Raw genomic sequence first — 16238 nt, forward strand, 5'->3', positions numbered from 1 at the left:
ACTATTTGTATTATTGATGTTCAGGCTATTCAGTTATTGGGTTTTCAGGCAGCAATGGCAGAAGCAGACAGAAGCTGCCCCAAGCCGCTGGAAGCCAGCCAACTTTGAAAGCAAGGCCCTTCTGAAAGAGGAAGGTATGATATGAAATGGAAGGTATGATATAATGATGGTGCACGATGTGCCCGATCTGAGTCAACTGTAGATGTTAGTCGCACATGCGCGAGCGTAATTGGTTTATGGCACGTAAGGTTCACCATTTTGGACAGCTATTTCGCCACAAAGTCAACGAGAAGTTGATCAGATTTTGCAAGTCAGCAAATCATTGCATATATTAGGTTTCATGTGAATAAGCACACAAAGAAATGAACTATATGAAGGTGATGAGCAAAAATCTAATGTGACGTGAAATAAATCTCTCTCCCTATAGGTTTAGGGATGTTGAACTAAATTTTGTTCCTAAATCTGTGAGCACATGATTAATTGTGCATATGGTTGCCTAGATACACAATATGTCACTACAAGGCACATCACTCGCGCACAAATCCATGTTTTATCATGTTCGCCCTGATTTTTATTTTGAAAGTTGGGACAGGAGGTGGCGGTTTCTAGTCATGAATTTCGTCAATATTAGCAGTAACACATGGCTGATTACAGATTACAATTAATAGTAATAACTGCATCTTCATCTTTTGAAAGGACAACACGTAAAGCCATGTAGGTCCAGGTTGCGCTCTGAATCTAAGCTTTCCTGTTACACTGAGATAACTTCCGGGAGCACTAAAATAATTTAACATGCACACAAGTGGCCTATATCCTGCTGTGTGTGAAGGTGGTGGGGGGTGTGAACATTTTAAGTGCATGTGTGCACGAATGTTTTCACCCTAATTGGCCTCCCATACTGATTTTGTCCCAGATCCAATAAAAAATATTTGAATAATAACACATGTTTAAAGCAGAGTCCTACCTGAGCTCAACAGCAATAGCAACACCACCAACAGGTGATCAATGTCCAGGTAGACCGTCTCTCTGCCCATAACTCTGCCCATCGCTCTGCCTGTCTGCTCTCTGCTCTGATCATATGTGCTGTCCTCAGTGTATATATGTGTACAGAAGAGGTGGAGCTTTAGTTGCACAGTGAAGAGCCCTGTCTGACTGAGTCTCTGTCACATGATCAGGTTTTCCTGTCGGCCATGTTTTCATACTGGTGTCCAGTCTGAGACCAGTTTTCACTTTTGGCTGACCCACATATCTGTGTGTTGAGTTTCTTTTCTGCACAGTAGTAGTATATAACAACTAAAGGACAAAGAGTTATAAAACAGACAGTGTGTCTTTAACTTAAGTGTCTAATATTCTTGTGGAAGTGAGAAAGACTGTCATTATATTTGTAGTAATTATTATTATTAGTATTATTGTTAATATTAATATCATGAGGGGTCCAAGCAGCGAAGCAATAATCTCAAAAATGGCTTTGCCTAGAGTCAAAATTCTTTCATCATTTTAATCTCTCAAGTCATTTGCAAGTGGTGCTCTAACAATGTCAAATTTTGGTATTTTTTTCATAATTTTCTCAAAATCTTATTTTCGACATCTCGTCAGAAACCGCTAAGCTGGGGCGCCGCAGTAGCTCACCTGGTAGAGTGTGTACAAGGCTGAGTCCTTACCAGCTTTAGTCAGGATCATCTACAGACTTCACTGATCTTAAGCTGTTGAAGAAATTTCAAAAATCAATCCATTTCAATTATACAAGCCAATTAATTTTTATCAAAATATCAACACATGTAGTCATGTGAAACACGTCTTGACTAAAGATCATAAGCTACATCAAATGTAAGTATGCTTGAAAGTAGATTTATTTGCCTCAACAGAGCATCAGCATATAGTGATGTCCACGATTAATTATTTTAGGGAAAATCAAGAGTTTTTGCTTGTCAATTGAAACAAGCATCCAAATTCTCGCAATCTGCTTGGACCCCCGATCATTGCCGCTTGCATCTTTAATTAGTATTATTATTATTGTGAACCTTAGACCTGTATATAAAGATGGGCGACTCCCCTTCCTCCCACTGTGTCATACTATTTGAAATGATAGCAATTCAAATCCCCCCCTCGGCAACCTCAGAATCATCCTGTCTCCCCAGGCTGATAAAAGTACAGCATGTCCAGTTGCTTGCTGTACAAAACACAGCAAGCTCTAACTGATATCTGCCGGGTCCAGGTTACAAGGCTAATGGCACTCAGGACACTTCCAAGGATAAGCCGGGGCCCTGTGTGCCGGTAGCTTTCTCACTTCCTGTCTTGATAGGTAATAGAAAAAGAATGTTGAATCGGCTAAGAAACAGGAAGCACTCAAATGATTCTGCAAATCGCTTCCGTCCCTTGTCAGCCACAGCCTGTTACAAAAAATGTGGCAGATGATGCTTTTAACACACTGAATTTAGCGTTATTAAATGTTTTTGCTTGTTTTGAATATGTGGCTCTTCAGTTGAATTCCTCTTCTCAAGCTATATATCTAAATATCTACAGGCCACCTAAATACTGTGCAAACCTTTTTGATGACTACTTAACTGCTGTCTATAATCTATATTGACTTTGACTGTGGAGTCATTGATGGTGATTTTAACATCCATGTTTACAATCCATTGGAGAGAGGAACTAAAGAACTGTGTTGTGTTCCTGATAACTATGGACTGACACAGCATGTGTCGGAGCCCACACACAACAAGGGACACACTCTGGACTTAATCATCTCCAAGGGTGGGAATATTTCTAAAGTTGTGATGACTTTCTCTTCCACACCCACCCTCTCTTGGGTTTCAGTCATTGAGCTTGTAGATAATTTCAATTCTAAAATTACAAATGTTATTGATGCCATTGCATCCACTAAGGTGAAGGCTGTCTCTGGTAAGAAAAGATCTCCATGGAGAAATGCCATGCTGGTAAGAATAGAAAAAACAGTGTCGTAAAGCTGAAGGCCGGTGGCGAAAAACAAATCTCCAGGTTCATTATGACAACTATAAAGACAGACTTCACATTTATAATTTGGAACTGAGAAATGCAAGGTCAGTCCTTTATTGCCAAAACCAATAATAATGCACATGCCTTGTTTGTTACTGTCGACAGGCTAACAAACCCTCCTGTGTCAGTAACCTCTGAACTTCTATCTACCAGGGCCTGCAATGAATTTGCCTCCTCCTTCACTGACAAAATCCAGAAAATTAGACAGGCAGTCAGTGCCTCCATACCAGGTACAGGTTATGTGCTGTCCCTGTGACCACTTAAAATCAATTCAAATAGTATGACACAATTTGATCTTATCAACCTTAAAAACTTTATAAAACATCTGAAATCCTCCTCCTGCTGCCTTGATATTCTGCCAACAGGTTTTTTTTTTTAAATGTTTCTAATTGCATGGCCTCAGATCTTGTCAACATGTCTCTTCTCTCAGGTGTCTTCCCACAGGCCCTGAAAACTGCATGCACTGCACTGATGTCTTCCTGTCATGTTTTCAAGCACACCACAGCACTGAGACTGCTCTTGTTAAAGTCTTCAATGACATCCAATTAAACACAGACAGTGGCAGAATTTCAATCTTGGTACTATTGGATTTCATTGCTGCATTTGACACGGTTGACCACAACATATTACTAGACCAGGGACTACTTTGTGTCTATAGGTATTTACACATCTGAGCGGACAAAAATTACATGTAGAGTTCCCCAAGGTTCCATTCTGGGGCCTCTTCTGTTTAACATACACAACTACATGCTCCCATGGCTTCGGATTGTGGAAAACAACAAAATAAATTACCAAAATTATGCAGATGACACACAAATTTACATAAGCATATCCCCAGGGGACTATAATCCCATACAAGCGCTGAGTAAGTGTACTGAACAAATCAACAAATGGATGTGCCAGAATTTTCTTCAATTCAATTAAACAAAAATAAAACTTAGATAATTGTTTTTGGAGACAAGGTTTTTGGAGGAATGATTAAAAGTAGCTCTCAGCTTCAATTAGTAATGTTATAAACCACAAACCAAGCCATTAATCTTGGTGTAGTCATGCACTCAGACCTGAATTTCAGACAGAGTACATTTCTGATCTTCTGCTACATTATGAACCATCCAGACCTCTCAGGTCATCTGGGTCTGCTTTCTGCCCCCAGAGTCAAAACTAAACATGGAGAAGCAGCGTTCAGTTTTTATGCACTATATATCTGGAACAAACTCCTAGAAAACTCTGTTCTTTTAAATCAATGCTGAGGACTTTTCTTTTTGACACTGCCTTTTATTAAATCAAATTATGATTAATTTCTTACACTGCACTGTAAACTTTACTCTCCTGTTTTATCTTTTATTCTCTACTTAACTCTTTTTAAATGTATTTAAATGGCTTTTTATATTGTCCTATGTTGCTTTTATGTTTTATGTAAAGCACTTTGAATTGACTTGTTGTTGAAATGTGCTTTACAAATAAATTTGCCTTTAATCTTAGCCACATAATCTTTAAGAGTTAACAAGATTAATCATTGGCAATTGTGGGTATGGTTTTTTGTTTGTTTTGTTTTGGGTTTTAAAGGGGGTTGTCATGTGATTTATGAATTAAAATGCTTATTTTTTTATATTGTAAAATTTATCAAAAAAGTATGAATCCTAAAAATAAGGAATAACCAATCAGTGACCAGGAATTACCAAACATCTGCCTCATTGTTCATTCTTTTTTTTAAAAAATCTGCAATTTAAATATTTTTAAAAATCTCATTTTATTTTTATTTTCACCCTTAATATCTACAGTAGCAATTAACATGTGAAATTAACAACAATCTAATATATTTATAATATATAAATACATAGAAATAAACAACCAAATTTTTAAAAACAAAACAGAAAAAGTGGTGTACCATCCTATGAAATGCTTGAATTAAATGGAAATAAGCTAAAACTACACTGTTCTGAAGTATAATGCTTCCACTGACGTATTATTCATCATAAGTCACGACCAATGATGAACATGTCTAAGGTGTGTGCTCACCTGTTTCTGTACAGCAGCCATCTAGCATCTACTCTTAACCAACTTAAGAGACCTCTGGAGCTCTCTTAAATTTAATAAATAAAAGTATTATCTTAAGTTATTCAGTAAATGACTTATAGATTTAAGTTTGTGAGTTTGAGTAAAAGTGAAGAATTTTTACTTTTATCTTTCACATAAGTCCTAAATTTCACTTTCGGCAGGTTGATAAATACGGTCCCTGATCCATGGTCAGATATACAGTAAGTGCTTTTGTGCTCATAGCATGGGGCAATTGATATAATGGAAGAATTTGAGTATTCATAGAATAAATAGTTATTTATTGACCAAAAGTGACAATTGACCTATCTCTGTGGATGATACAGTTCAACAACACACTGCTTTTCATCCCTTTAATAACAATATAACACCTTCGTAAGTTACTAGACAAACCTTTCTAGAATGAAGGGGAAGAAGTCGGGACTATCACTTCAAGAGATGAGTATACAAGAATGCAATGCACCATGGCAACTGTATTATATTGCAAAGGAAACACTGTAGCATCTTGATCTAAAAGAAACAAACACACCAAATTCGTCTTTTTCTCACTGGCTGTCCATCATCATACATCAAGATGGATCCTCTGGTGGCGTTTCAGGTTACATTTCTGGGTGAAACGTTTCCCACAAGCCAAGCAGCAGTATGGTCTCTCCCCGGTATGGACCCGTCGGTGGGCCTTGAGATTGCTCAGCTTGGTGAAGCTGCGACCACAGAGGGAGCAGCAGAAAGGCCGCTCACCTGTGTGAGTCTGCAAGTGGGCCTTCAAGTTGCTGGGGTGGGGAAAGCACTTCCCACACTGGCCACAGCGCAGGAAGTGCCTGGGGATAGCGTGAGGGTGAGAGTCTGGATGAGGTAAGGGGTTGGTGTGATGAGAGTTTGTAGACTGATGTTGGGTTCTGATGCTGACCCATGGCGCACCCGTTCGGCTATGTGCTGCGGCTTGTTTGTCACCCAGGTGAACTCGCTGGACTGAGAGTGGAGGAAGAGGAGCGGCTTTAGATGTGGAGGGAATTCTGTTGAGGGGATTTAAGTTTATAACCTGAGAGTGAGCTATAGACAGTGCTGCTGTGGTGCTGTTCGAGAGCGTGTGAGAGGGCTTTTTCATCGGTCGGTGGAGGTGCTGTATAGCAGCTTGCAATCTGAGACCTGCACCCACTTTGGAATGCAGTTTCATAACCTCTTGCACATTGGCTTTATGGGAAATGTGGTTCTGCTTGAGTGCGTCTGAACTCACCCTGTGCTGTTTTACTGAACATGAGAAAGATGCCATCCCAGACTTTGTCATTTTCTTCTCTTTATGCTTGCTTTCCACACACCCATCAGAATCGACAATAACCTCCTGCTTGATTGTCACACCCAAAGTATCACTGTTTTGCAGTCTTGCCTCAGGGGACGTGGAGGATGAAATCTGATCTCCACCTGGGATATCCAGAACATTAACATCTGCTGTGACAGAGTTGGACAGCTCATGTTCTGTTTGCTTTAGAGAACCTCTAGTTTTGGCTGGATCACTGTCCTTTTCTGTTGAAAGTCTGTGATTCTGCAGCACTCCAGCTGTGACATTCAGGTCATCCCAACCACTGTCCACCTCTAAAGATGGATCTGTAGCCATGTGTATTTCCTCCTGCTCTTCAGGAAAGACATATGCAGTAGAGATCTGTGGGTCTTGCTTAATGATATTCCTCAATAATTCCTCACTGTTCTCTTGAGTCTGTTTTGGTTGTGCCTCAGAAATCTCAGTAGCGCTGTGGGATTCAGGTCCCGCTTCACCTAGTGAATTAATGGAAACAGGTTATATTAATGGCTTCAACTGCCTTTTTCTTCCTATGTAAGAAGACTGATAAACTAATTATATTTATTACAGAAGCTAAGAGACAGGGCTCGAGACTAATGGTGTCCCGTCGTCCCGGGGACAATAGAAAATGTGTTTGGGACGAACAGAGATCTTCCCTGGGACGCCTCCGGGACGAAAGGGATTTTTGTATATGTGTATGTATGTATAACTATTGCTTAGCAAATGACAAACTGAACCGAGCGTTGACTACAGCGGAGCGCATCTTCTCATGCTGTTACTATAGTGACTATCACTGGCTGACTATTCAGCGCGAGACCCACGAAAAATATGAAGATTCTGAAATGTTCCTGTGGTACCAGTCCATCTATCCCCTCAGTCACAAAGGGCTTGCTGGCCGGACTTCGCAAATATGTTGCGCTCATTAGATTTAAACAGTGTAGCCAGCTGCTTGCTATTAGCTAGCTAACGTTATCCAGTAGCTCCCCTGGCTGTGTGTGAGTATATTATTTTTCCCTGATAATGTTACATTGTGAACAACAAATCCATGTTGAAATCAGCAGGAGGAGAGCTAGTTAGCTGTTATTTATGCCAAGTGTGCAGGACAATGGCGCTTCACTATATTTATAAGAGAATAAGTTATTTTTTTTAATGTTACGTTTCATATTTCTTCAGAGATATACTGTATGTCCAAACTTAATATGCAAGGAAAACAATGGACCTAGGTGACACAGCACAATACTCACCATCAAGGGTACCACTCCACCCTCCCAAATGAACAGAAGAACAAGACGGCTTATTCACTTCTTCTTCCTTCACATCCACCGCTGGCAACACATCTTCTTCTTCTGTTGTCTGAACAGCACAGAAAACACATCAGATAAATCTGAGACTATGGTTTCATTTTGATTTGTTACTGTAGTTGGATGCTCTGTGCAGAATTTTCCTGTCAGAGCAGATACGCATAAAGCCTCTCAGAACAACGCTGATCTAGCATCGCTGACGGAGTAATTCTGCTCTGAGACAGTCTTATTGTGACCCACCTGTGATTTCCTCTCAGGGCTGTGAGTGGCTGTAGGATTGTCTGCTGTCTGTGTTGACTCTGCTGTGACTTCCTGTCTGAGGCTTCTTGTCCATCTTTCCACAGAGTCACCCTCTTTCTTCACACCACAGCCCCTCGAAATGTCTGAAAAAAAGGAGTACTTGTGTAGTATATCATAATACTGTCTTTTTATACCTAAATAATGTCTGTCTGTTCTTACCATCATGCTGTTCTTTGGGCCTTTCTTCTGCAGTGTGACTGGACAGTTCCACATCATCCTTGGCACAGTCAACACACTTCCCAGTTTTCCCTCCTTCACTTAATTTTCTTTCAGCCCATTGCAGCTGCATCCTCAGGGACTCCACCTCCTGGTTCCTGCGCTTCACCTCCTCCAGTAAGCCGTCCTCCACCAGCCTGGTGACCTCATACATGGCTGTCTTTACCACAGTCTCCATCACATCCGAGAGCTGGGTCTGGAAAGTGACAACGAGGGTGTCAAGGTCCGACATGATACACTGTCAGGGTCCCGTGTCTAAAGACTGTTACACAACGTAATTCCGTGTATTTATGAAGAAGAAGAAAAAATAGTGAGGGAGAAGAACTCTGCTTTAAGTTTTTTTTTTTTCTTGGAAAATGCTACCACAGGTTGTTTAGGTTGTACATCATTATCGCAGAGCAGTCCCTTTTCAACTATACATCCACTTGTTGTTGTGGGTACTCCAGGTAATGCGCAATAAACAGATATTCATTCAATTATAAACGTTAAGGTTGGACTAACGATGCCCAACGAGCTAGGTTACCGACACGAATCGCCTTTATGTCAATTTGAACTGTCAGCTAGACAGCTAACGTGACTCCTTAGCTTAAGGGTAGCATTCGTATGCTAACTAACGTTAACGGCGTCAAACTGTCAACAAATCGTACACAACTACGAATTATATAAACCATAGTCAAGCCTAACGTGTTGGTCTATTTACACGTGGGTGTATGGATTCCACGAGTAATAACTGTTTGACAAAGCAAATTCACGTGCACGTGTTAAAAGGCATAGCTTTGGCCTCAATTGTTTCATTTAACCGAGCTAGCTTTTTAACAATCGCTTGTGGGTCTTGTTTTTGCTCGTGACGTCATTCACAACGCAGTACGGTGGCCTTAACGGAAACTGTGAATAACAAAACGCGTTTTAGAGTGAAACCCATAGGCTGCGCCAAGCAGTCAATTTTTAAGCTTGCTGTTTAAAACAGGAATGATTGTCAGCTACTGTACAACATATCATGACCCCTTACCACCACTGTCTCCTACAATGCTTGACTGAAAGGAGGCAAAAAGTGTGATAAAAAAAATTTTACGCTACCCAATTTAAAATGTTCAAATTTAAGAGTTCAAACATTATTCTCCATCATTTCCATTGAAGTTTGTGATACTACATATTTATATTAGGTTACCAAATATATGTAGATACGTTACCTCTGTACTTTATTATCCCCTTGGGAAATTTATCAGATGCTTTTAATTTACCAATTATTACATTTAGTAGTTTGTAAGGGACAATGTCCATTGGTTGACAGAGAAATTACATTTTCCGTATTTTGTAGAAATCTGGAACACCCAGACAAACCTCATACTACTGTGGAAAGAACATGCAAACGCCACACAGACAGTCCCTAGCTGGTCCTATAAAGGATTAAACCAAGAATGATATTTATTCTTATTTATACTTACTGTTACTGCTGTGCAATATCCACCGTCTCATAATCATCTTAATAAGCTACACTTAACTTGACAGTACTCAATATTGCACTATTACTTATTACTTATATTATTACATTGTATTATTATATCATACATACTTATCAACCTGTAAATCCACTTAAACTACTTTGTAGTACTTAAACTTATTTTAGCTTTTATACTTATATCCACTTTGTACTTAATTTATCTGGCCTGTATTATAGTGTATTGTATTTTGATTTGCTTAGTTCTTCTATTCCTTCTATTCTCAAGTGTGCATTGACGTGATAGAGGCAGAGTTTCTCCTCGGGGATCAATAAAGTATTTCTGATTCTGAACACACATACAGTAAGTTGCTTTGATGGATGTTTTTAAACATCGTTGACTATGTTTATGTTTATTGGTTAATCAACATTTTACCTCTCTAAATTCCAGTATGTTTCCAACCACAGACATGTTCTTTTTATTCTCTTGATCCCCCTCTCTTCCTCTTTCAGGAAAAAGGGTTTGACATCTTATCAATCCTTTTTGGAGATATGGACCGAATAGATATGAAGATCCCTCTCTGACACCCTTTAGACCCACCTCTGACTTCTCTCCTCTCAACCACCTTTCATATCTTCTTCTGGCAAAAGGGAGGTTTCTGATCAACCCGTTATTGAAAAAGAGAAACCACTGGAATGTCACCTAGAGCACTCTTTTTTTTTTTTTGGAGCCCTACAAAGATTTTCCTTGTTACCTTCCAAACTCTTGATCATGCTACCCTGACGTGTCTTTACTGCCAGGGTTGGTCTCTCTCCTCACTTTGCACAATAAATCTTATCATGTCATTTTAAGCTTATGCTGCCCTTTGATCTTCCCTACCTGCCTTTTGGCAAACAAATCAAAACGCCTGTTTGACTCATATACATTTGCTCTAGATAAGAATTCAGGCTTAATACATTAAAATATAATTCAGGCAGTGGTTGATGTACGTGTTTTACTTATTTTGGGGGAGTTCTGTAATAAGAGGAATTTTCTAATACCCTTTGTTTTTCCTGTTGCCACGTGGGATTCACTTTACAGTGAATTATTGACTTTAAATAAAAAATTGAACAAATGAAAGTAATCCTGTGAAAATACACACCCTCACTGTGTACTGCAATACAATTTATTGGAAAATAAAGCTTGGACCTTGAATAAAATAAAAACAATTGTTATCCTTTGCAGGTCCAATGACCAAATGTAATTTTCTACTAAAGAAAAAAAAAGTTTTGCATTGATAAAAAATGCATAAAAGTTGCAATGGAAATGGGATTAAAAGGCATAGTTTTGGTCTCAATTGTTTCATTTATAGAAAACATTTACAGACAGCATTTTTAGTTTTATTTTGAATCTGTAATGTAATCACAAAGATAAGGTTACTTAGCCGTTTTTCAATTTTACGAAAAGTGAGTATTTGTTCAGTAACAAAATATGCAGCAATGAATGGGTACAAATAAGACATATTTGTTCTCTTTTCATACCAACAAAAAGCTTTTCAATAAAAAAACAAAGACTTTATTTTTTAATTAAAGAGAAGAGATAAAAACATTTTTCAATACTCTCTCCTGAGACTTCCCTAGTTTATAGATCTGTCATGTGTTTGCGTTGATGTGATTTCAGATGATCCAGCCGTTTGAAGCTGAGGCCACAGACAGCGCAGCAGTATGGGCGTTCCCCCGTGTGGGTGCGCTGGTGAACCTTCAATATGTCCGCCCGTGTGAAGCTCTTATCACACATGGTGCAACGATGAGGTTTTTCCTGTGTGTGAATTCTCCGGTGCAACTTCAGATTCCAGAGACGGCTGAACTTGTTCCCACATACAGTGCAGCAGTAAGGTTTGTCACCTGTTTGGCCACACTTGTGTGCCTTTAGGTCAGAGAAAGAAGGGAAACCTTTACCGCAATGGCTGCAGAGGTGGAGCCCTTGCCCCGAGTGAATCCTCTGGTGGACTTTGAGGTTACAGGCTTGAGTGAAAGTCTTTCCGCACTGGGTGCAGGAGTATGGTGGCACTTGTCCAGTGCCTTTGTGTGTCTGCTTGTGGGCCTTTAGTGAGGCCGAATCAGGGAAGGACATGGAGCAGTGGTTACAGGTGTGTCTCCTCCCTCCTCTCCCTCCTGCCTGATGCTGCAACCTCTCTCCCAGGTTTAAGGTATCACTGTACGCATCTGAGGGTCCATACATATCCTCTGTGCTGTCTAAAGATGGGTCAGGGCGAATGCCCTGCCCCTGGAGGCTCAACCTGCCGCCCAAATCACCAGACACATGTTCAGGGTACAAGATACTCTGGTCCTGTAGATACCCTTCTTCATTGATCAATAAACAGCTGAACTCTCCACTTACATCATGGTTAGTCCTTGAGGGTGAGCCTGCAGGTGAACCCACCGCGCCGCTTCTATTCCGTGGGAGGCCTGCTTGGTAAGCTTGATGCTCGGCTCTTTCTGGTGCTTCCACATCGCCCTCGTAGTGCCCCATGTAACTCAGATCCTCACCCAGGTGGGATGGTGATCCTTGTAACCCATCCAAGTTACCCATGTCTATCATACTGCCGTCTCCATAGCCAGTCTTGTCAAAGCCACCCAAGTCTTCCATACCATACCTGCTCTGGAAAGGCGGTTCAGATGGGTCACCTGAGTGTCCATCATGGCCTGATTCTGGCCTCTGGTCAAAGCCAGCTTCCCAGTTCACATGACACTTTGAGATCTTCTGGTCACTGTAACGTTTACTGGGCCCCGGCAGACCTGATGCCTCTGTTTCTGGCCAATGAGAGGAGGAAAAGATTTTCAAACAGATATGGAAATATGGTTACAGGGACTACAATGACACATTTACCATATTAATACTGAGAATAATTACTTTGAAGCCAGTGTTAAGAATGTGAATCATCTGGTTTATAATTTTCCAATAAACCTGTACAGTAGAAATGACTATATAATAACATATGACTCAAAATGAAAATATTAATATGCTTAAAATTCCCTTCAAAAAATAGTTTTTCTGAATCTGCATATATTAATAGACTGACCCTCCAAAGTGACTCCCCATCTCTCTTGGGACTCATTAGTTTCTGGTGTGATCTGAAGGGCTTCCTCCTTGAGCAGTCTATCCAGCTTTTCAATCTGTACACCTGTGGACTGGCAGACAAGTACAAAGACTCCATTACTACAGGAAGTTTAACTCTACTCACCTCAAGAGAAACCATAGGCTTGGCATTAGATCAACAGGCAGGTCTCATTTAATGCAAAAGCATTTCAAATGTACACAACAAAGAAAATACTGAAAAATATTACAGAGACTACTTGACTCCTGGGAAGTGTATTACAATGAAATTGTCATTGACTGTGCTGACAAACACATTTTAAACATTTAAACCTAATTTACTGAAGCTCAAATAGTGCAATAAACTGTCATCTACCTGTGGGGCCTTCATGGCACTGTGGGTCTCTTCCGCTTCATGACTAGGTGTCTCTCCATCAGTGCCCTCGGAGCTATTTATCTCTTCTTGTAGCACATTCTCTTGTTTAAGACTTTTCTCTGTAGCAGAAGATCGGGAAAAACATTTTGTTTTTTATAAACTGGAGAGCGTGGCTATCGCCATTTGCATTTGAAGGATTTGTAAAGACTCAGATGGGTCATACTCCACCTGGGTGGAGTATCACTTTAAGATACTTAAAACAGCCACAATCAATATTTTTATAATAAATATAGCTCAAATGACTATGTGTTGTGTGAAAGGGGTCGCTCTTAGTGATGAACCCATAGAGAATTATCTGCAGCTCCCCTCAGCTCTACGAAGCTTTATAATGACTTTCAGTTCATTGTTTTGGTTTTCTGGCTTTACTGTTGTGGTTCACGCATCATTTTAGGCCACAACAGGCAGCTGTAATCAGTGTAAAGCTCTAAAAACCCTACCTAAAAAACTATCTGCCCAGCACCAAACAGTGGACGAAGTTAGCGACTAGCTGGTGAACATAGTGCATTTAGCAGCTAAAGAGACAGATGTTTCCCTCAGGAGTTGGTAGAGACCAAAAACAGAGCTAAAAGGAGAGTAAATATTGAACTTCTATTTGCAAGGTGGACAGTAACACGAGTCCAAATCACTTTTGAAAGTCATAATATGTCAATTATGTGCTTATAGCTTGTTGCCTTTGCCCTCAAGTGGCCAAAAAAATTAATCTTTGCAGATTTAAAGCAGCATAATTGATTTTGGCCACTTGCGGGCCGCATACAACAAGTTGTAAACAAAACATTTGCTAACATATTGTTTGCCTCTTTACACATACAGCGAACACAGAGCAACGTTAGCATTCATTTGGAGTCGTGTTTCTGGCCACATGATAAAAGTCCAACATTCACTCTCCTTTAAGCTGTGATTTGGTCTCAACGAACTCCTGAGGGAAATATCTGGCTGTTTAGTTGCTAACTGCTCATCTATGTTCTCCAGCTCATTGCTAACTTTGTCTGTCTGCCGTTTGGTGCTGGGCAGGTAGTGTACAGTTGGTGTATCAGAGCGTTTTCTTTCAATAATAATAAAACTTTATTTTTAGAGCACTTATCAAAACAAAGTACAAAGTGCTTCACAGAGAGAGAAATAAAATACCACAGTGAATAATAAAATACATAAAAACAATAAAATAAACAGCTCAGATAAGACCAGGATATGCTTTGCGATAAAAATGTATTTTGAGACGAGACTTAAACGAAGACACTGACTCAGACAACCTAATTTCTTCGGGCAAGTTGTTCCAGAGCCTCGGGGCACTGATGGCAAAAGCTCTGTCCCATTTAGTTTTCATCCTGGACTCAGGAATAGCCATAAGACCCCTGCCTGAAGATCTCATAAAACGTGAAGGTTCATAAGGAATTAAAAGGTCTAAAATATAGTCTGGAGCCAGGCCATGAAGAGCCTTAAAAGTAATCAATAAGATCTTAAAATTAATGCTAAAACAAACAGGGAGCTAATGTAAAGAGGCTGAAACAGGTGTGAGGTGGTCGTACCCCTTGGTCCTGGTTAAAGTTCTGTACAGAGTTCTGTACAGTCTGCAGTCGTTTCAAAGCATTTTGACTAAGACAAGGGAACAGACTGGCGTGAGGAGATAAAAGCATGTACAACAGTTGTCTGCATCAATAAGATTTAAAATAGATCAGATTTTTTGCCATATTTCTGAGGTGATAAAAACATCATTGAACAAGCTTAGTGATATGTTGCTGGTGATACCACATCTTATTAACTCCACACTTCCAACAAAGTGCAAAAGAAACTTTTCACAATCAGCATCACAATCAGCAGGGGCACGAGGAGAGGCAGGCTTAACTAACTGCTCCACAGTCTTAAATAGGAATCTGAGGTTGGGCTGAGTTTAACAGCTGCCTGCTGCTGCTGAAAGCCAAGTTAATGAGAGCGGAGAGAATGTACAAAACAGTGACATTCAAAGACAGAGACCTGAAGAGTTGGTTGGTAACTATCTGTGGGTTTGTCACTACAAGCAACCCCTTCACACTACACATAGTGATTTAATTCATTGTTTATATAAAAATATTGATTGGGGCAGCTTTAAAGCTGTTGCAGAGCACCTTTGTTGACTTAATCTAATTAATTTCCTATTTTCCCCCCCACGTGTACGATCACTAAAGATGATTCTCTAGGACCCCATCATCTGGGATTTCCTACTTTTTCAACTCAAAAAGAGCTCAGCCAGGTTCGGTAATCAAGGTACTGGGAATTAATAGTGGCTGAATATAGATGAGTAACACCAGATAGACTCACCTGTCGCTCTGGGTTCTTCCTCACCGGACACACCGACTCTTCCGCAGTCAATACATCTCCCTCTCCTGTCACCCTCTCTTTCTTTACGTCGACCCTCCGACCACTTAAGTCGCCTCTTCAGGGACTCGACCTGGTCCCTGCACCGTGTAACCTCTTCCAAAAAACTGTCCTCCACCAGCCGGGTGATCTCATACATGGCAGCTTTGAAGACCGTTTCCATGACACCAGAAAGTTGCGACTGAAACGTTACTATAGTCTCGGCCATTATACCAACACTGTGTGATAACTCCGGACAGTCTTTTATTTTCAGTACACTTGTAGAGAATGCAAGTTTTGACTGGCGTGTGTAACGTTAGTGTAGAGGCATTTGTCGGGCACAGCTAACGTCGGTCTCTTTAAACTGGATGTGCCAGTTTCTTAAACTCGGTTTTCAGTGGAGGTAACGTTAAACAGGTTGTAGACGTATATTGGTCGGTCCACATTTACCGTTTGGTTACTTCCATCACACCAAACCTAAGTTAATGTTAAACAAACTTTAGAGTTGCTTGTAATGTCAACGACAACTAGCTAGCTTGCTGCGCTAGTTTTGATTCAGAGTTAACGTTACAGATTCAGAACACTATGAGATAAGCAATTATCGGAAACAGAAAATTACCATATTTAACCTGCATATAGTTTACATTTAGTGCAAGATGGGTCTGGTAGCACAAGTAATTCAACTGCTTAGCTGTAATCTAGCTAATGTTACAAATTGTTTTCCGTTGGGCTAGCATCCTCTTGATTCCGTAAACAACCGCACTTCCGAGATTTAAAAT

The 16238-nt window shown here is 40.2% G+C and overlaps 1 protein-coding gene across 1 annotated transcript; it reads right to left on the bottom strand.

The window, feature by feature from the left end:
- Positions 1-5334: 5334 nt before the first annotated feature.
- Positions 5335-16225, bottom strand: LOC122870626. The gene is made up of 8 exons (XM_044184952.1): positions 15424-16225; positions 13072-13190; positions 12682-12790; positions 11244-12412; positions 8125-8419; positions 7906-8048; positions 7609-7717; positions 5335-6840 (listed from the first exon to the last, which is right to left on the bottom strand). Exons 1-8 carry the CDS (start codon positions 15686-15688, stop codon positions 5633-5635), a joined length of 3417 nt encoding a protein of 1138 aa, XP_044040887.1. The 5' UTR covers positions 15689-16225; the 3' UTR covers positions 5335-5632.
- Between the last annotated feature and the right edge of the window lie 13 nt (positions 16226-16238).

Source organism: Siniperca chuatsi, linkage group LG3 (genome assembly GCF_020085105.1).
Source record: "Siniperca chuatsi isolate FFG_IHB_CAS linkage group LG3, ASM2008510v1, whole genome shotgun sequence".
In the NCBI taxonomy this organism is placed as follows: domain Eukaryota; kingdom Metazoa; phylum Chordata; class Actinopteri; order Centrarchiformes; family Sinipercidae; genus Siniperca; species Siniperca chuatsi.

Excerpts from the sequence above, each read along its gene's own strand:
- LOC122870626 (XM_044184952.1), bottom strand. The coding sequence starts at position 15,688 with ATGGCCGAGACTATAGTAACGTTTCAGTCGCAACTTTCTGGTGTCATG. Across the intron at positions 12,413-12,681 it reads ATGGGGAGTCACTTTGGAGG|AAACAGAGGCATCAGGTCTG; the intron begins GTCAGTCTATTA and ends CTCATTGGCCAG. Across the intron at positions 7,718-7,905 it reads GCCCTGAGAGGAAATCACAG|ACAACAGAAGAAGAAGATGT; the intron begins GTGGGTCACAAT and ends TGTGCTGTTCAG.